Source organism: Antedon mediterranea, chromosome 4 (assembly GCF_964355755.1).
Source record: "Antedon mediterranea chromosome 4, ecAntMedi1.1, whole genome shotgun sequence".
Taxonomy (NCBI): Eukaryota; Metazoa; Echinodermata; class Crinoidea; order Comatulida; family Antedonidae; genus Antedon; species Antedon mediterranea.
Window position 1 is genome coordinate 35,449,507 of NC_092673.1, and position 22,429 is coordinate 35,471,935.

At 32.3% G+C, this 22,429-nt stretch overlaps 3 protein-coding genes across 3 annotated transcripts in view; 1 reads left to right on the forward strand and 2 right to left on the reverse strand.

The window, feature by feature from the left end:
• LOC140047428 (suppressor APC domain-containing protein 2-like) overlaps positions 1-22,429 on the forward strand; it is a 36,873-nt gene that overhangs the window by 12,070 nt on the left and 2,374 nt on the right. Inside the window, exons 3-5 of the mRNA XM_072092456.1 lie at positions 4,473-4,585; positions 17,117-17,362; positions 20,924-21,022. Of these exons, the coding sequence (XP_071948557.1) occupies positions 4,473-4,585; positions 17,117-17,362; positions 20,924-21,022 (458 nt within the window). The remainder of the gene's footprint in view (positions 1-4,472; positions 4,586-17,116; positions 17,363-20,923; positions 21,023-22,429) is intronic.
• Positions 18,783-19,910, reverse strand: LOC140047429 (uncharacterized). Its single transcript, XM_072092457.1, has one exon. It carries the CDS (start codon positions 19,888-19,890, stop codon positions 18,970-18,972), a length of 921 nt encoding a protein of 306 aa, XP_071948558.1. The 5' UTR covers positions 19,891-19,910; the 3' UTR covers positions 18,783-18,969.
• On the reverse strand, positions 20,717-22,345 carry LOC140047431 (uncharacterized). Its single transcript, XM_072092458.1, has one exon. It carries the CDS (start codon positions 22,342-22,344, stop codon positions 21,451-21,453), a length of 894 nt encoding a protein of 297 aa, XP_071948559.1. The 5' UTR covers position 22,345; the 3' UTR covers positions 20,717-21,450.

The following is a 22,429-nucleotide window of genomic DNA, read 5'->3' on the forward strand; positions in this document are numbered from 1 at the left end:
TGAAGAGACGTTAACATATTATTCCATAAATAGAATCAGTAGAATAGTTGTGTACAGATGAATTTATTAATTAACTGTACAGTACTTATTTCTCTATGGATTATTGTTTTTGTCCACAATTAATAGCAAAATGGTTTAATAAGTATGTTGTTTATTTTTTTCCTACAGTAGGAGTGAGGATGCCCAAAGTATATTGATCGAAATATCTGGCTCTTTTCAGAACTATATATAAGTGATGTACCGCATAATTAACTAATATAGGATTAGAGTTTGGTAAAGGTATAAAGAATGGGTATGAAAAAATCGTTTTCTTGGTTGGTGCAATAAAGGTTTTTACTTTAAAGTGCCTTGTCACCACCATCATATCCAGGGTTCAAATCCTTGCTATGTCGCATACTAAGGAATGAGTAATTTCATACATCATCACCAAAACAGCAAATTTCCTAAACTTTTGAAACTCGGTAATTTGAAATAATTCAATTTCAATACTGGTTGTTTTGAAAGTCATCAATTTCTAAAATATGCTAATTAAATGCTAATTAAATGGTAATTTAAGTCATGTTGGCAGCACATTCCAAAGTTAATTACATAGGTTTCTGAATCCTATAGATAATTATTAGTGCCTTTATAAATTATTCATGAAAACTTAATGTTGATATCTCTGACGAAATCACAGTTATTTGTGTTTTGGTAAACAGTATGTCCCTTAGACTGTATCGAATTTTGTTTGCTTTTTTATGAGAACACTAAAAATATTTGTTTCTTGTGAACTTTATTGAATCAATCATAATATTTTTTTAGTCATAATAATGAAACCATAATAAGTGTAAATATTTATAAAATATCTAAAATAAAATTTAGAATACAGTGCTTGCATACAAACAATTGGTTTAGTTGTCCATTTTTGCCATATTACCAATTTTTATTATTTACTATAACCTCATTGAACTTTAAATTCATAATTATAATACCGGTAATTACTCTGTTTACATATTATTCATAGTATTGACATAGTTAGCTATTAGTATTAGTGTCTGCAGCTTGTGGTATTTTGTGCTAAGATATCTTTGTTTAATCACAATTTAGTCTACAGTGTGGCGTGAACCAAGGTCTGTGTGTCTAGGGGAAGCTGTGAACATTTGGGGTATTACTGATCACTGATAACGTCAGCAACTGTTTTTAACTGAATAAATTTGCATGGATTGCTATTAACAGGGAAGTGCCCACAATGAACAGTCAGTGACATGCAGCCCTTCAACTTCCTACAGTATCTGATACTATTAAAGCTACTGTACACATGTAGCATTGGGTGTTCTCAATAAACCCTCTTCCAGGGCAGCAGTCAATGTACTGTATCCCACACTCAGTACTTCCCTGACGATTACAAAGATATTAATTCTACCAGGAAGTCTTTTTACAGTATTAAACTGCTCATCATAAATATCTTTAGTACAGTATTTCAAAATGAAATAAACAATCATTTTTTATTATTAATTATTTCAATTTCACACTCAGTACTTCCCTGACAATTACAAAGATATTAATTCTACCAGGAAGTCTTTTTACAGTATTAAACTGCTCATCATAAATATCTTTAGTACAGTATTTCAAAATGAAATAAACAATCATTTTTTATTATTAATTATTTCAATTTTCTTATGCAAGAATAATTAAAATTGAAAAATTGTTATACTGACAATAATTACCGTATATATAGTAAATAATAAGATATCTTGGTCTTTAGGAATACGTATCATTGGCTTGGAAGAGGTTTTTATAGTCATCTACTGTATGTAGGCTATAGTAAAGTAATTCATATTGATTGAAGATTTATTTTCAATTACAATTTTGTTGTTAAACTTTTCACTCTATTTAGGGCCTGTTTCTGCTGCAACTGCTCAAAATACGGTATAAAATATGGTATAAAATACGGTATTTTTTATACCGTATTTTTTAGTACCCCGTTTCTGCTAACAATACTTCTTGGGTGGTCGTGTTAAATTTCATCTTTTTTACCCAAATTGCCATTCATTTATTTGATCGATAATTAAAAGTCGCAATAAAGGAAGTTTTACGTCTCACTTTCAACAGCCTAGCCTTAGTGATAGAGATGTTGTGAGAGCACAGAAAACATCGTAATGGGGACAATTAATTCGTTCCCTCCCTCCCCGAGTTATTGTATTTTGCAATGTTGTACTGCTTTCGCAGGCTCTTCAGCTTTGAGTTTACTTGCTTTGGAGACAAGTCTATTCCATACTCCTGCTTTATTTTTTTAGAAATGTCTTTATAAATGTGGTTGTCCCTTTTATTACCTTTTAGTTGGCCAGACATTTTAGCTTCCCCACACAAATTTATTTAGTAAAACTGTGACGTCTTCGCTCCACATTTTCGCCGAATATATATATACACGTGTGTAAAACAGCTGACAGCGAAAGAAAATAAAAATACGAATGTTGACCTTTTGTCATGTAAAAAAAAAATACGGTATTTTTTATTAGCAGCAGAAACGGGTACAAAAAATACGGTATAAATTTGTAAATACCGTATTTTATCCACAAATTTTGTGGGGAAAATACGGTATATTTTTTATGAGCGCAGTTTCTGCTGCCAAAAATATACCGTATACATACGGTATTCAAAAAATACCGTATAATATACGGTATTTAGTTGGCAGCAGAAACAGGGCCAATGATGTTAAATTCGAAGTGTCAAATAAATAAATGATTAGTATCAAGATGCTTTTAAACTTGGTGATTATTTGTCCATTTGACATTCCTTGTTGATGACATTATCTCTTAATTTATCCGGCAGTCACCAAGGTGTCAAACTATTGCTTCTTTATTTAATTAAGAACCTACCTGTAACTACATTGAAGTCTTTAATACCAAATTACTAGCAACCAGTTATTAATATAAATTACTGTAAGACCTGAAATGGGACCAATGTCAATTAACCAACTACAGTATATGTCAAATAACCATTTTACTTGTTTTAGTGAAGTTCTTAGCTGCAATGTCTAACTTTTTACAGTATGTAGATCACATCATGACATTTTTAAACCACACACTATGATATGTAGCAGAAACACTCGCTAGCAAGTAATATTTTAACATAAAAAATACTTTGTTTTTGTTTGTAAATAATAATACCTGTATTAGCATTCATTTCTTATTTTAATGAAGATTGCTTTGTTTTTTAAACGTTAATTAGACGAATTATTATCAATAATGAACGCTAACTGTATGAGGTCGATAATGACTGTCTCGTCAAAAAGTAATAAAACATCACGATTTTGTGACATTGTCGCAGAAAATTAAACTCTTCAACTTGGTTTTGAATGCACAGGCAGTGTAGAGATTTACAGCTGATTTCCATACATCATTTCTAATTACAGTCAAAAAAACATGTTTCAACGTCAGTCTTTATTAACTTGTTAAAATGTTAGTATTTGACTTCACGATGCTCTCATTTTATGTTGATAACAATTTATTTTAATTTCTTGTGTAAAACAAGAGAGTTTCAGCTGATTAATTTTCCTCCTTTTCAAAATGTATTTTAAATAGGAAAAATTATTTATTGTTTAATTTGTAAAATATTGAACACAATGTGTTTCCACATTTTAAACCTCAAAAGTCTATACTTTGTATACTATGTTTGTTTGCACGAGAATGTCTGCAGTCTTTAAATTATCTTCCTGAATTTTGTTTTTGTAAATTGCTACTATATAGACCAGGTCTATTGATTTTAAAGAAAATTGACATTTTTGATATCACAAAAGCTTCGTATCTTCACATTTAATATGGGCCAAAATATTAAATACTGTAGCCAGCCTCCTCTGCACTATGGGCCAGAATATTAAATACTGTAGCCAGCCTCCTCTGCACTATGGGCCAGAATATTAAATACTGTAGCCAGCCTCCTTTGCACTATGGTCCAGAATATTAAATACTGTAGCCAGCCTCCTCTGCACTATGGGCCAGAATATTAAATACTGTAGCCAGCCTCCTTTGCACTATGGTCCAGAATATTAAATACTGTAGCCAGCCTCCTCTGCACTATGGTCCAGAATATTAAATACTGTAGCCAGCCTCCTCTGCACTTTGCCAAGTATTTTGCTCAGTTTCTTTACTTATTTAGTTCTGATTTTTTAACCAAATTTAACCATTTTGCTATTAATAAAAAATTTGTTTCTAAAAATATAAAAACAAAATGTATTGGTAATCATCAAGGCTATCCATATGAATCTATCTAAAGAAACTCATGATAATTTCTGAATGTAAACCTAGCTAATGTGAATTTTTAAATGAAACAGAGTTTATAATCAGTTACATAAACAGACTGAGCTATAGTTGCATATATTGTACCCTAGAGATTGGTATCACTCTGCATGTTATTAAAGTAGTAACACCCCAAGGCTATTGTACATTATAGTAAACTCATTAACAATTTTTTAAATTTTTTTTTCTCTATAGCCAAAGATGTATTGCATGGTAGTAATGGGCAGGGAATGATAACAAGGTCAAAGGTCAGCAAACGTGAAGACCCAAGAAGACATACACTGTCCAGTGGTATTGATTACAACATGGTAACTATACTAATTTAATTAATTTAATTATCTGTTTCAATTCATCAGTTTCTTTTTTTTTTTTTTTTTTTTTTTTATTTATTACGGTATATATAAAATTACAAAAACAATAGCACATAGCTAATAACGTTTGTATTACAATAAAAAATATTGAAATGAAATCTATAAAAACTACAAAAATAAATTCGGAATATACAATTACAAAATTTCACAATTATTCACTAAAATTTAAAATATTAAGAATCTTAAAATATATACACAATTTTGGAAAATACAATTGCACTTTTATTTAAAAAAACGAAAAATTTACATTATAATATACTAAAGTAAAACCTATCTGCACTGTTCTTTATTTGATTATTATTATTATTATCTTTTAGTATAGGTGGCAACATTGCACAATTATTCACTAAAATATTCACAACATTAAAAATCTACAAAAATATATTAAATTTCGGAAAATAAAAGTTTACAGTATATATTAATATTAAACGTTGTCTGCAGTGCTCTTCATTTGATTATTTTAGGCGGTAATATTGCACAATCATTTATTATATATTTTTTAAATTTAATTTTTCACAGGAGAAATTTAATTTGTTTATAATATAGGGAATCGTTGAATTTTTATATCGGTTAGTTTTTATTTTAGGTAATGTAAATCTATTGGGGTTACGTAATCTAGATATATTAGGTCTTTCAGCAGGCAGCATATTACGATGTCTCTCTGACTTAAGGATACCTTCTCCAAATTTTAATGTTAATTTTTCTCTACGTTCAGCAAGGCTGGTAATTTTAAGTTGAGTAAGGGCCGTATCATAGCTCTCATAGTCCTGGCCAAGTATAATTTTGCATGCTCGCTTTTGCAACCTCTCAATTTCATTGGTCTGATGTTTTGTAATGCTAGAGTGCCAAACAACACATGCATACTCAGTCAGCGGCCGAATATAGAGTTGATAAATACTTAACATGTCACCAATAGGTGCACTATATCCTCTCAATGCATAAAGAAGAAACATTCTTCTACTTGCTCTAGAGATAATACTTTTGATTTGGATATCCCAACCTAAATTGTCTTGTAGCTCAAGACCTAATAATTTCATACTATGTACAGTATCAATTTTTTCACCACTTATAGTAAATTGGGGGTAGTTTATTTGGGATTTCATAAAATTTATATTAATAACATGGCACTTCGAAGGCTTGGGTAGCATGTCATTTTGATTACACCAACAACTCAAGGAATCTAAATGGGATTGAAGTTCTGATGATGTACTATTATTTTTTATATTAATTATTTCTCCCAGTGTTAGATCATCCACAAATTTCCAACGATTATCAGTGGTGTTACCCGCATCATTCACCATAACAGTAAATATGCTGGGTCCCAGTTTGGTACCCTGGGGGACCCCACACGTTATAGTTCTTAGTCCAGAACAATGTCCCTTAAATTTCACACACTGGGTGCGATTCATCAGAAAACTGCTAATCGTTGGAATTATCGACGGTCTAACACCAGATTCTATCATCTTTGAAATAGCGACATTATGGTTTATCCTATCAAACGCAGTTGTGAAATCAACTGTACATAATGTGGCGTAGGTCCCTGGCACATCAATATTGGATATAACCGTATTCAACATATCTACTAAGTAGTGTGTTGTACTAGTTCCTCTCACGTTACCATACTGTTTACAATCCAATACTGGTTCGAAATCCGTTTTTAACCATCCCGCTAGGAATGATTCAAATACTCTACCCAATATTTTAGTTAGTGAAATAGGTCGTAATTGGCCAACCATTGTCGGTTTTTTAACTTTAGGTACTGGTACAATTGATGCGGTCTTCCACACAGTTGGAAACACCCCTTCGTTTAGACAGGTATTAAAGATTAAAAACAGGGGTTGTGCTATTTCAAAAGAAAACAGCTTAATGAGTTTCACCGGAATATCATCTGGGTGGCCAGATTTATTGGAGTTTAATTTGTTTAAACTCTTCCAAATTTCTCCATGGTATATTTTGGGGGGTGGTTTTGTAGGCAAGTACGAGGGAAGTGTTTCCAATCTGAGTGGTGGAAGCTGGCAACATACTCTTGAGAAATGTTCATTAATTTGTTCAGCCTGTTCTTCAACAGATTCACCATAATTATTTAATTTAATATTGTCTGACTTATTGTTATATCCTGTAATGTTTTTAATTGTTTTATTCCATTTACCGGGTTGTGCATTTTTTAGTCCTTCTATATTATCCTTATAATGTTTCTCTTTAGCTTTGTTAATTTCATACTTTACTTTGTTTCTTAGGCTTCGCCATAAATTTATATTATTAGATCTATCTATCTATGTTCTGTTCTTATCTTAAGGAAAGAATATAGACATTTGCAAAACTAAGAAGTAAAACAAAATTAATCTTGTATGGTCAGGTCAGATTCACCAACTTTTAAGCCGCACTGTTCTGTTCCAACTACTGTTTTGTTCCAACTACTGTTTGCTTTGTTACCCTTGCAGCTTATTTTATCTCAAGATCTGGAGATTCAAGTCCTGTCCTGTTATCCTAGCCAGTATTATTAATATATACCTTTTTAATGTGGTATTGCACACAATTCACTCTATACAGTAGAATTATTCCATTTTACTGTAGGTTACGGACTTTGATTTCACAAAGAAACAATTTAATTTGATTAGGCACCACATCGATTGCATTTATTTTAAATCCATTTGTTCATATAGTGGCCTAATTAATTTACTCCTGAGTACAACAGTCGTATTGAATTAATATAATTAGATCAAAAGAGCTAATAAAGTCTAGAGAATTTTGAAAAGAACACAAAAAAAAAATGAATTAGAACCTCCTGGAAAGAGTAAGTATTCTGATTAGAACTGTAGATCTAGAATTGTTAATCTTAAAAGCAATGAAGCACAATTTTTTGCCATAAAACTTTCTACTCAGTTTTTAGCTTAAATGTATTTTTTAACCTGTTCTACCCAGTATATTTCAACCAGTTTTACAAAGTTTATTACCAGTTCAACAAAGTTTATTTTAACCAGTTTATGCTAACCAGTTTAACCTGTTTTACCTTGTATATTTCAACCAGTTCTGCCCAATTTATTTCAACCAGTTCTACCTACTTTATGCTAACCGGTTTAACCTGTTCTATCCCATATATTTCAACCAGTTCTACCCAATTTATTTCAACCAGTTCTACCTACTTTATGCTAACCGGTTTAACCTGTTCTATCCCATATATTTCAACCAGTTCTACCCAATTTATTTCAACCAGTTCTACCTACTTTACTGTATGCTAACCGGTTTAACCTGTTCTATCCCATATATTTCAACCAGTTCTACCCAATTTATTTCAACCAGTTCTACCTACTTTATGCTAACCAATAACCTGTTCTATCCCATATATTTCAACCAGTTCTAGTTCTACCCAATTTATTTCAACCAGTTTAACCTACTTTATGCTAACCAGTTTAACCAGGGAGTTGTAATACAACTCCCTGGTTTTAATGTACTTTATGCTAATCAGTTCTACCTACTTTATGCTAACCGGTTGTACCTACTTTATGCTAACCAGTTCTACCTACTTTATGCTAACCAGTTGTACCTACTTTATGCTAACCAGTTCTACCTACTTTATGCTAACCAGTTCTACCTACTTTATGCTAACCAGTTCTACCTACTTTATGCTAACCAGTTCTACCTACTTTATGCTAACCAGTTTAACCTTTTAGCTGTTCTACCTACTTTATGCTAACCAGTTTAACCTTTTAGCTGTTCTATCTACTTTATGCTAACCAGTTTAACCTTTTAGCTGTTCTACCTACTTTATGCTAACCAGTTTAACCTTTTAGCTGTTCTATCTACTTTATGCTAACCAGTTTAACCTTTTAGCTGTTCTACCTACTTTATGCTAACCAGTTTAACCTTTTAGCTGTTCTATCTACTTTATGCTAACCAGTTTAACCTTTTAGCTGTTCTACCTACTTTATGGTAACCAGTTTAACCTTTTAGCTGTTCTATCTACTTTATGCTAACCAGTTTAACCTTTTAGCTGTTCTATCTACTTTATGCTAACCAGTTTAACCTTTTAGCTGTTCTATCAACCCATTTTACATTATGGTTCTACTTAGTTTGTTTTTATAACCCTTTTTACAGTCAGTTTAATTAAACTCTGTAGGTTTAAGCATACCAGCAGGCTCCTTATTTATAACTTTTAATATGGTAGTAAGACGTTCTACCAGCCCTAATTCCTTCTGTATAATAAACATCTTGAACTAGAGCTTTTAATAAATATTAAACAATCTTTGTTCAGTCCAGCATGTTTATTGAGCAATGTTTTAATTCCCACCACAATTCAAACATATGGATTACCTATTAGGAAAGATATGCATCATTTAAGATTGTGAATTTTAAAGTAGTTGTTTGTCAGTAAATATAATTTAAATGAAACATTATAATCTTCTTTTCTTAATGTATTCTGTCAATGACAAGTAAGGAACGGCCAATTAACTGAATGCATATTTTGCCAAAAAACTTTCAATTTGGCTCCAAATTTATTTGTTGAAAATTAATTTTTTTATTTATACTTTATACATCTTTATTTTCTTTATCAAATTGTCAAATAGATTTCATATTTCAAGAGAAATTATATTTAAGAACTGTCTTTTTATAACCTTATTTAACCAACCATTTACTAAGAATACTATATTTTATTTAATTTTGTTTAATTTGTAATTGATGCTGTATTACCAATTACTATCACAATAGATTGCCAATTGGATGACTATTGAAAACTAAACAACTTCCTGTGTGTCTTATCACCTATGCTGTTTATGCTATTGACAGGTTTCCTTTAGGGAACCCTTGGGATAAAGACCCCAATGGGTTTAGGAAGTGGTGTATCAAGGCCAACAAACCTACTTCAATGTACCTGCTGTTAGATTTTACAGTAAAGGTGTTTAGTTTAAGTACCTGGTTTGATTCTTAAATGAAATGGATAATTTACAGCCAGTAATTCTTATGTCATCAGCCTAGAGATGTGCAGATAATATGCATGACACTTCACTGTGTCTTCCTTACAGCATGGTTGTAAAAGCCTCCATTGGGGAACCCTAGGGAGAAAGAGGTTAATTATACTTCATTAGATGGTAGACCATGGTGTGAAGTTAACACAAAAGGTGCTTTGTGCTACATTTACCATACAACATGGTTGTGATTCATTTCAAAAGAAAACTGGGAAGACTTTGAGATATTGATTATATTGAGTTTAGTTTTAGTAATGTAATACTACTACGGTACTGTATGTCGATTTAAATACTATGCTTGAGCATACAAGCTCTGTAAGAATACTCAGGTAGGCCTATGTAAAAGAGAAACAATTTAGGCTAAGAAATAAAACAATGAACAACACAATTTTTTGTTTTTAAAAATTGAATTTGTAGTACAGTTGAAAAATAAGATCCTGGGCAAAATTGAATTTTACTTAAATTTTAAAAAAATTTTTATATTTTTAAAAGCATGTCATTAAGCAATTCTCAAATGTAATATAAGCTCTTTAACTGAAAAATAAATAGAGTTAAATAAATTAATGGTCTATCTGTTCATTTATAAATAAATTATAATTCAGCCACCTTTTGCTGCCTTGAATAAAAGATTGTATTTACAAAGCTTTTCATTGTTAAAGGTGTAATGAAGGCAGAAGTTTAAATATATACAGAAATGTTATCTGGGAGAAGTTAACACAAAAGGTAGAGCAATTAGCTTAGACGATAGTCAGTATACAGGGAATGTGATTATGATGATGATGATGTTTACTACCATGAAATGTAAGAATAAACTCTTCCCACACCTGTCCATTGTTGAAATTGCTGAGGCTCTAGTTGATAATATATATTTATGAAATAATAACTTCTTTTACGATTGTATTAGATCTAATTTTATGGAAATATAATATTATATATGATCATTCTAAAATTTTTTATTGGTATTACTACTAAAATTATAATTTTTCGTGATAAGAATAATGAATGCACAGTGTACAATTCTAACACATGAGGGCGTGGTTGCGGACTGGTCCATTATAATACAGGGGTGTTCTAGGAACTTTTCACTTTTGTATCTAAAGCCCTCCCTCTGGAGAGCACGGGATATTTTCGGTTTATACAGGTAAGCTAGCACTCATAGACTACTAACACCACTACTGGTTTGTGTAATTTTGAACTGCTCGGTAGCAGACTCTAAAATATTAGCAGATGAATTTAGAATGTAGATATTCTTCAATATACTGGAGTAAAAACATTTACCCATATAACTATAACTATAAAAATAAACATAATATACAGACAGTTTAACTTATTCAGTTTATAAATTGAGTTTCAAACTGCTTGGTAGCCGACTGTCTAAATTATTAAAATATGAATTTACAAGGCAGACATCTACAATAGTAAAAGAATATGTTAAATATAACTATAAAACTACAGAAATAAACGTTATATGGCGGTTTATTCAATATATTTTATAAATTGAATTGGATGACAAAATCCTATGAAATTATCCACTGGCACAAATATGTAGTTAAAAATTTTGAATTACTTGGCTGTTTATGGTAGGTATTGCATCAAGGGACTAATTAAAATGATATATGTTTAGAGTATTTTTGAAAAATATTATATATCATATTTAAAATAAAATATAGGAAAGGAATTTTTAAAACTAAAAAGGATTTTTTACAGCATCTGATATTCATTTTAATTGGAGCTGTCTGAGGCTGGACATCAACATATGTATCTTATTTACTATTTAACAACCTATAATTAACTATAAAAAATATATTTTTTATTTTAAAATATTTTAAAATATTCCTATATGCATTGTTTCATATTAATATGTATAGTACTGTTAAATTGATTTTTGCCTTTCCATGGTCCTAAAATATTTATTTCTCTATGGTCCTAAGACTTATTTCTCTATGGTCCTACGGCTCATTTCTCTATGGTTCTGAGACTTATTTCTCTATGGTCCTACGGCTCATTTCTCTATGGTCCTGTGGCTAATTTCTCTATGGTCCTAAGACTTATTTCTCTATGGTTGTGTAATATAATAATTAAATTGTCTACATATTATAGGCCTGTCACGATAAATATGGTCCTGGGCCAAAATCGGTCCGGCCGGACCAGTTTTGGCTCTAAAATTGTGGCCAAAAGCAGTCCGCCACTGCCAAAATCGGTCCGGGCTTTTCTTCTGTCGATTTTAATTGAATTACTAGTCCTATGATGCTGTTTTAAATTGTTTATGGCTATAAAAATATCCCATGATATATATTAATAAGTTATCTTGTCGGATAAATACTATAAATAAATGTATTTTATCTAAAAACATGACTTAGGTGTTCACTCAAATTTCGGCCTGCCACACACTCACATGAACGGGTATGAGACGCTGATATTGCCAGCTAGATTTGATTTATGATTGAGGCCTTTTTCCTTCCTCAGCCTAATCAATATTGGATAATTTTTTTCTAATAATTGTATTGAATTGATATATTTATTGATTAACCATAAATAATTAATAAATTAAATTGTTTTTAACATCATGGGGAAACGAAGATGTTAAAAAAGAACAAAATGGATTAAAAACAGGCAGAGATACATATTGTATACAAAAAGCCTAACAATTAGTACTTATTATTGATGAGTTACTACTAATAATGATAATAAAAAAAACTGGCTTAATTTATAATATTAAAATAACAAATAAAACCCCATAGTTTTCAATATAATGACTAATTATGGCCTTTTTTTTAATGATATATACATTATGACTCATATTGCGCACCATATATTTGTAAGACCGTACCATATTTGGCGGCCAAAAACAGTCCTACTGCCCGGACCGATTTTATCCAGGCCGGACCAGTTTTGGCGGCCAAAATTGGTCCGGCCGGACAGGTTTTGGCAGCCATAAATGGTCCCCCGGACTGATTTTGGCAGCCAAAACTGGTCCGCCGGACCGATTTTGGCCCGGACTGATTTTGGCGTGACAGGCCTATTGCATATGCAGTATACAGTCTTGGGAATTCCTTGCTAACTTGTTTACATAATATTTAGTTTACATAGTCAATGTTAAGTACAGCAGTAGGACCTCTTTGAACTCAGGATTAAATCTCTTATTCTTTATGCAAATAATACCTGTATTTGATTTGTTAAATTGTGGGCAGTGGGACTAACCAATTACAGTAGGCAATACTAATTATAAAGCATGTTACCTCTAGAGATACCCCCTAGCTCAAATTCATCTTTTGTATAACAGTTGTTGGAGTGTTGAAGAGTGACAATGATATTGAGTACCTTTGTGTTGAAGATGTTTATATAGCTTTCAAAATGCTAATTGAAAGGAGTAAAGGAAGATTATTGTCGCTGGCACAAAAGACCAACAAATTCTAAATCTCAGATTTCACTCCGGTTAAATTTTTCATAGATAGAAATAGATGGCATGTTTATTAATTATTTTATCGCTTTGGTTCAGCATTCTTTGCCTGCGATGTAAAGGGGCATATGCAAGATTTATTTATAGTGTATTACTCACTCTTTTTAGAATGAGTTTTATTTTTTACATAATGAACTATTTTGTCTGTTATTTCAATTGCACCATTTACATTAGGATCCTATATAATAATTTACTTTCTAACTCTTTTTGTTGACACTTGAAAATAATCTTTTTAATGATTTAATTATTTTTTATAGTACATTATACAGTATTTATATTTCTCTTGATTTTTGTTACTTGGCAATACCATAAGGAATAATTTTCCGATGACTATTTTAATTTCTGTGAACGACATTAAACATCTGCATTTATCCATGCTGTTACTTGACCAAGAGGTGGTTGCCCTAAGCCCATCAGAATATAATCAAAACCCACAGGGTTCAACTAAAGGGTCACCAAATATGTTTTGTGTCCAAATTATGACCACAAATCTGTACTACTAATTATGTCTATACAGCTTACACTTTTACTGTTAGCTAAATTGCGACAATAAGATACTAAACAAACATATACATCTAATCTGGTTTTCAAATAAAGTTGAATGGTGTATGGGCTGCAAATGTTGACAAAACACTTGATTGTTAAAGCATTATTTTACTGTTAAACTAAGGACGTACTTTAATCTGAACGATAATAAATCCACGCTGAATTAAACATTATTAGTCGATTAGTCAGAGGGTAATTAGACCAATCACTAATGACCCTTTGTTTGGTCTGTTAATACTTGGTTCAATACATAGTGAGATTTATACAAAGTGGACCAATAGCAGGAGGGTTCATTCACCTTCAATACCAGGGTAGCAATGAGCAAAAGTAAGAAATATTAGGCATAAGCTAAGTTATGATTTTTTCTTTATGAAAGTTAAAGCCACATCCTAATAAACTAAGTTTGGCTCTGCTAGAAGACAATTGACGTGAGCTACTTAGGTACTGCATTGTTTTTCTCTTTTTATCATAATTTACCATAACACATTTTTAAAAATTATGGCAATACTGCTGGTTGACTGGACATTTCAATTTAATCTTCTATGCTTGTGTACCAGTTGGTGACATGCAACAAAGTATGTGTCATAATATGACAATGTCCCTTTAAAAGTTGCAAGTCCAGTTATAATAGGCATGCAATGTTTACATAGCACAAAATCAAAACAGCCTGTTTTATACTGTTAATGAGATACAGTGTATGTGTCATACAATGACAATATCCCTTTAAAAGTTTAAGTAGCTCAAAATCATAAGTCACCTTTTTCCATAGTGTAATGTGAAAGTGGTACCAATTGTTTGTCATACTTATGACAATGGTCCCTTTTATGTTTAGTCATACTAATAAATAGCAGAATGCTATATTTGTCATTTGCATACATTCTTTAAATTTTCGTTTATTTATTTTTTCCACTCACTTATATATATATATATATATATATATATATATTGTTCAAAAACAACCTGTTATTCACACAATCTACTATAATGCTTTAGGTGATATTTTACCACAACCCTCATACATTACCCAAACCCTACAATTTAACTAAACTATGAGATTTTAATATTTAAGCCTTTATGAATAATATGATTTTATACAAATTTCCTACTATTTTATAACTAAGAAATTTCCTAATCAAACAAGTCATGGATGTAATTGTAGACAGGGACACCAAAATTCAGTCTAATTTTAAAGCATTCCATCCACAACCTATTTTCAACTCACCACCCGATTCTCGATACCTAAAATTACAGTTTAGTAATTTGTTACCACTTATCCCTACAGTAGACTTCTTTTCATTACATTCCTACAGGTTTTCACTATTTTAAAATAAACTTTAAAACCTGCCTGCGTTTTTAATCATTCTATTTAGGTGCTAGAAAAAAAAAAGTTTATGCTTTTGGTTTTATTTTCTCAATGTTTCACGTTATGACACAGTAGCTGTACGGTTGAATTCTAAAACATTTCAACAAAGTTTCACCTTTTCATTTTAAAGTTTCCCATAATTCATGTCCATAATATCATTTGTATCAGTGATATTTATGGATGGACTATTTTTTAAATTGGTTTTATCTCTCAATGTTTCATGTTATGATACAGTAGGTGTACAATTTCATTCTACAACATTTAAACAAAGTTTTCCCATAATTCTTCATGTTCATAATATCATTTGTATCACTGATGTTTGTCAATCACCAACTCATTGACATTTACAGATGGATTTGATTTTTGAAACAGTGTGCATTATGCTGCAGGCTGTTACACTGTTACAAGTTAAGCCTCAGAGTGCTGGCTTATATTTCATGCTAACATCAAGGCAGTTGCTGTTAAACTTTCTAATGTTTCTACCGTGAAATATTCCTGAAATAGATCCAACATTATCGGTGTTTCTTACGCATTTTGATGTAACTAATTTGTGTTGATAAGTCGTTGCTATGGCAACTGTAATTCCGAGGTATTATTTTGTGTCGGTTCATCCGTTGATATTCACCAAAGCAAATCCACTTAATTCAGATACAGTAGTCGCTACATCGTTCTAGTGAAACTTTATTGAAAAGTTTTATGTATAATAACAATTTGAAATCTATATGATTATTTTGAATAAAAAAAAATATTTGTTTAGATTTAATTGTCGTTTTGAGATAATTTAAATCAATATGATTATAGATGAAATCTATTTCTTGAACTTACAGTGTATTAGTGTAAAGCTCTGTCTACATTATTTTGTTAAAATTATAATTACTATCTTTTTAGGGACCACATTGGAATTAAGTTGTTTTACTTTAAACGACTTTATGTGTTTTCCCGTGCATCGTCAGTCTTCATTAATCCCGCCATTTTTATTTGCTTTTTTGATGTACATGTATATTAATATTTAAGGTGATTTTATATATTATTGATGTATTTTTAATGTTATTTATTGAGATGCCAAATAAATGAAAGAAAGAAATACACTATCAAACTTTATTGTGACAACAAAACGCAATGTGACCATATATGACCATGATGATGTCGTATCACTATCATATTTAGTCATATCACTACCATATTCGGGCACATCACATTTTTATTGTCAAACTAGTTTGATAGTGTAGACAGAGCTTTAATTATGGTTTGGATACTAGAGTAATTGTATCTTGTACATTGATATGAGAATAAACCCACTGAATATGAAGATTTAAAATAATTGTCCTCTTTTCTCCCTTCATTGTGACCAAAGTTTGTGTTCCAGGGAGTTAAATTTTGTGTTTTTCAGAACTTTTTAAAAATTAGATTGGAAAGGAATTGTTGTTACAATTTTATTCACATTTTGTTATTAAGCTATTAAAGAAAAGATTTAAAGAATATTATGGGTTTTATTGTGTGTATTTGTTCCTTGCTCACACCAGTGTCTTGAATCATATTCAACCCCCCAGCTAGTAGTATGAAGGTTGAAAAGAAACTTGACTATTGTATTATTAACCTTGTCTGAAGCTGGTGGAATAAAATTAGTAACAACACACCTGCTGGTATGGTAGGCCTACACAAGTTATAAATAATAACTTTTAGGTTCTTTGTTTAATAGAACAGACAGAGAGGGGGCTAAACAAAATGTGGCAAACTTGTACAGTATGGCCTAAAGATTTTGTTATTTAAAAATGTTATCTTAATTTAATTTGTATTTAATTTTTGCTAATGTCTGTATAGAGGTTTTTACAGTGCACTTTGGCCAAATATTTTGACAAAAGATAATTTATTTGGCCAAACATAATTTATTTATACAGTATATATTATTTTTGACAATTAATAAAGATATATGTACAGTAATATTATATTCACAAATCTTGTTTGTTAACTTATTTCTCTTATAAATAAATTCTTTTTATCATTATTTATTTTGTTAATTCAGCAGGGGCCAGAGGAGACATTTCATTTTTGTTATCTCCTTTTTTAAAGGTTATCTACCATTTTGTATTTTATAAAAGTTTAACTTTAATTTCTAAATGTTTTTGTTTTTACAGTTAAAACGAATGAAAGCAATAGAACAAGAAAGAGATATTTTGATCCAGGGGTTAGAGGTCATCGAACGAACCAAAGAATGGTACCAGAAAGAACTTAACTTAATTTCCCGCCAGATGAAAAACCGTATGATCTTAGAAGGTTCAGACACCATCAACCCAGCACGGCAAGAGAAAGCTGCCTACAAACGTGCCAGAATACAAGATATCAACCTACAACTGACTACGCTTGTACAGAGCTCAGAAATGGTACAGATACTTATAAATCTTTATCTCTTTCAAAGTAGCTTTCTTTGTGGCCGAGTGCCATAATGAGACTTGAGGGAAAAGTAAACGTTGCGATAATGCATCATTTGTAATGTAGATACTATGTTTGCAATTTAAACAAGAATGATTGCAAAGGAATTTAACAAGTTAGTTGTTCAAATTATAATATGAAAGTTAAATGATTGCAGCTTAGAGTAGCATCTTGTAATACCTCGCTCAAATTCATCAGGTTATAGCCTATTAAAATAGGGCCTTTTTGCAGTATTTTGATATGGTACGTATCCTATCATATAAATGTAGGTTAACTTATTTTACATACTCATTTGGAAACATACAATATATACCTGTATGTACACATACAATATTATTACCTGTATGTACACATACAATATGTACCTGTATGTACACATACAATATATACCTGTATGTTACACATACAATATATACCTGTATGTAGACATACAATATATACCTGTATGTTACACATACAATATATACCTGTATGTACACATACAATATATACCTGTATGTACACATACAATATATACCTGTATGTAACACATACAATATATACATGTATGCAGTTAATAGGTGGTGCAGTTAATAGGTGGTGGAGTTTAATAGGTGGTGGAGTTTAATAGGTGGTGCAGTTTAATAGGTGGTGCAGTTTAATAGGTGGTGCAGTTTAATAGGTGGTGCAGTTTAATAGGTGGTGCAGGTAATAGGTGGTGCAGTTTAATAGGTGGTGCAGTTTAATAGGTGGTGCAGTTTAATAGGTGGTGCAGTTTAATAGGTGGTGCAGGTAATAGGTGGTGCAGGTAATAGGTGGTGCAGTTTAATAGGTGGTGCAGTTTAATAGGTGGTGCAGGTAATAGGTGGTGCAGGTAATAGGTGGTGCAGGTAATAGGTGGTGCAGTTTAATAGGTGGTGCAGTTTAGTAGGTGGTGCAGGTAATAGGTGGTGCAGTTTAATAGGTGGTGCAGTTTAATAGGTGGTGCAGTTAATAGGTGGTCACGGTGCAGGTAATAGGTGGTGCAGTTTAATAGGTGGTGCAGTTTAATAGGTGGTGCAGTTTAATAGGTGGTGCAGGTAATAGGTGGTGCAGTTTAATAGGTGGTGCAGTTTAATAGGTGGTGCAGTTTAATAGGTGGTGCAGTTAATAGGTGGTGCAGTTTAATAGGTGGTGCAGTTTAATAGGTGGTGCAGTTTAATAGGTGGTGCAGTTTAATAGGTGGTGCAGTTTAATAGGTGGTGCAGTTTAATAGGTGGTGCAGGTAATAGGTGGTGCAGTTTAATAGGTGGTGCAGGTAATAGGTGGTGCAGGTAATAGGTGGTGCAGTTAAATAGGTGGTGCAGTTTAATAGGTGGTGCAGTTTAATAGGTGGTGCAGTTTAATAGGTGGTGCAGTTTAATAGGTGGTGCAGTTTAATAGGTGGTGCAGTTTAATAGGTGGTGCAGTTTAATAGGTGGTGCAGTAAACATTGTGTTAATCGCTAATTTTGACACAGTCCCTTGGTTTTGATAAAAAGAAATTTTCTATATTTCAGTATTAATTATATGGTTTAGTAAATTGTTGATATTATTATTAATTAACACTTCTTAAAGTCCCATAACAGAATTATTATTGCTTTTTTTTCATGCAAACGGAGCGCGTACATTTTCTCATAATACGGCATAGATGCCTCGACGCATATTTTCACATCTTCTTGTAGATCAGCTCGGTCTGCTGGTGGATTTGATTTGTAAAAACTCTGACTTGCAAAAGCATTGTTATAGTATCCACTTAATTGGTTTCCTTTCATAAAATGTTTAGAAAACTTCCATTTCTGTACAACACTATCTCCTGCATTCCAACTCAACAGTTCGTCTTTATACTGAATTCCTGTCCGCTTGCAAAACTCTCTTAAGATGAATTCTGGATTTTCCAAAAGATCATCAGAATCTATGATTACTGGGTTTGGCTCGATTCCAGTTTTTACAAGATGCTCGTAGAGTTGGAAACTTTCTCCAAAAAAATACTTTTCTGAAGTGAGATTGTTATTGTTTTCCAACGGATATTCACATTCGTGTACCTTTCCCACTTTTTCTAACACTTTTTTCCAAGATAAGAAAACCTTTACAGGGTTACGAATCAAAAATGCATGGCGGTAACCTTCTGGCAACATGTGCAGCTTCCACGCGATACCGTATGCCATATCTTTGACAAACACAACTTTCTTGTCTGGATATTCTGCCATCAACACATTCTCTTTTATGGACTTGTATGTTGCCTTGTCTGTTTCCCAACCAGCATCAAATCCTAAGTCAACCTGACTTGTTTTAGCCATAATTTTCACTTGATTTTTTGCAAGTGATGGCTGGAACATCTCTGGTCCACGGATGAACGCGGACACGTACGGCTCATTTATGATCTGAACGTCGTCAAGGTTACTCATGCATTTTGCAAACGCAGTAGACACTGTACGAGGAACGCACCAAAGAATAACACGAACTTGCTTATCATCAGCCATGTTGTATATTAAATAGAATAAACCAGTGCATGTAGTAGTCTATAGCTCAGGGTATAAGATGCTGGTAGGTCTTACTTATATTAAAACATATGCTGATGTACCATTAATTTTAATGACTGCTTTTGTTATGTTTTTAAATATCAGTGAATAGAGTATGTGTATATACTGTAAATTTTAAATACTTTTTAAAAATAAGAAAGGTCAACCTTCAAGAATAATAATAAAAAATAAATTTTACGTAATAAAAATTACTTTAAGAGCAAGTGAGTGGCCATGCCCATTAAGCAGTATGGTTTAAAAAAAGGTACGCCCAACTAAGTGATAAGTCAAATGAGTGGGCCAGTCAATCAAGCGGTGCAATAAACAAGCGGTGCATTAAACAAGCGGTATGATGAAAAAGCGGTTCTCCCAACTAAATGACAAGTCAAATGAGTGGGCCAGTCAATCAAGTGGTGCAAACAAATAAGTGGTACAGTTTAATAGGTGGTGCAGTCTAGCACCACTTCCAAAGCGCCATACAGAAGGTGGCGCAGTCTAGCACCACTTCCAATGCGCCATAAGTGGTACAGTTTAATAGGTGGCGCAGTCTAGCACCACTTCCAAAGCGCCATACAGAAGGTGGCGCAGTCTAGCACCACTTCCAAAGCGCCATAAGTGGTGCAGTTTAATAGGTGGCGCAGTCTAGCACCACTTCCAAAGCGCCATACAGAAGGTGGCGCAGTCTAGCACCACTTCCAAAGCGCCATAAGTGGTGCAGTTTAATAGGTGGCGCAGTCTAGCACCACTTCCAAAGCGCCATACAGAAACCTTGAAAGTATTAGTGCTGGTTTTTATTATTCACAGTAATCATAAACCATTCATTTTAATTTTCCACATTCTCTTTTTTAATACAATATTTATTTTCTTTTCCCTTTGTCCTATCTATAGTATTTTTGTTCTATTTTCCATTTCTATTTCATTTAATGTCAATCAGTTATACAACCTTTACAATCATTTAATTGTTAATTACATTGTGTTATTGTTTATTTTGTAGGGTTTTCCTGATCATATGAATTTAGCAGTTGAGTTGAAATCTCCTTCTGACCGAGGCACTATGAACCAACTTAGGCAGCAGAACAGACAACTTACAAATGTATGTTGATTAATTATTTTTGGTTATTGTTAAACATGAACATGTTTAACGCTAAAATTGGTATGAGTAGAAAGCTATCTAGAATGCATACTTAACTTGTTTTATTCTGATTGATTAATTGAATTTGATATTCTTTCATACAAGTGTCTTAACAGTTGATGAATTCTAACTCTCTTATTATTAACGGCAAACATAATCATATGGTTTACAATCATTGACTACTAGAATGACATGGCATAGTATAAAACCAGTATCATTTTGATTGAGCATCCAGTATTAGCAAAATAATTAACATTGTGTTAGTAATTCAACTTTGACACAGTCCCTAAATGTTCTATATATCAGTATTAATGATATGGTTTAGTAAATTATTGATTATACTATTATTATTATTAATTATTACTTTTTAAAGTCCCATAACAGAATTATTATTGCTTTTTTTCATGCAAACGGAGCGCGTACATTTTCTCATAATACGGCATAGATGCGTCGACACATATTTTCACATCTTCTGGTAGATCAGCTCGGTCTGCTGGTGGATTAGACTTGTAATAACTCTGACTTGCAAAAGCATCTTCATAATAACCACATAACTTGTTGCCTTGCATAAACATTTCCGAAAACTTCCATTTCTGTACAACACTATCTCCTGCATTCCAACTCAACAGTTCGTCTTTATACTGAATTCCTGTCCGCTTGCAAAACTCTCTTAAGATGAATTCTGGTGTTTCCAAAAGATCATCAGAATCTATGATTACTGGGTTTGGCTCGATTCCAGTTTTTACAAGATGCTCGTAGAGTTGAAAACTTTCTCCAAAAAAATACTTTTCTGAAGTGAGATTGTTATTGTTTTCCAACAGATATTCACATTCATATACCTTTCCCAATTTTTCTAACACTTTTTTCCAAGATAAGAAAACCTTTACAGGGTTACGAATCAAAAATGCATGGCGGTAACCTTCTGGCAGCATGTGCAGCTTCCAAGCAATACCGTATGCCATATCTTTGACAAACACAACTTTCTTGTCTGGATATTCTGCCATCAACACATTCTCTTTTATGTACTTGTATGTTGCCTTGGTTGTTTCCCAGCCAGCGCCAGTTCCCAAGTCAACCTGACTTGTTATAGCTATCATTTTCTCCTGGTTTTTTGCAAAAACTTCTGATGGCTGGAACATCTCTGGTCCAAAGATGAACGCGGAAGCGTACGGCTCATTTATGATCTGCATGGCGTCAAGGTTACTCATGCTTTTTTCAAACGCAGTAGACACTGTACGAGGAACGCACCAAAGAATAACACGAACTTGCTTATCATCAGCCATGTTGCATCTATAACATATAGAATAAAACAGTGCCAGCTCTAGGTATAAGATGCTGGTACTGTAGGTCTTCTTAACATTAATAACA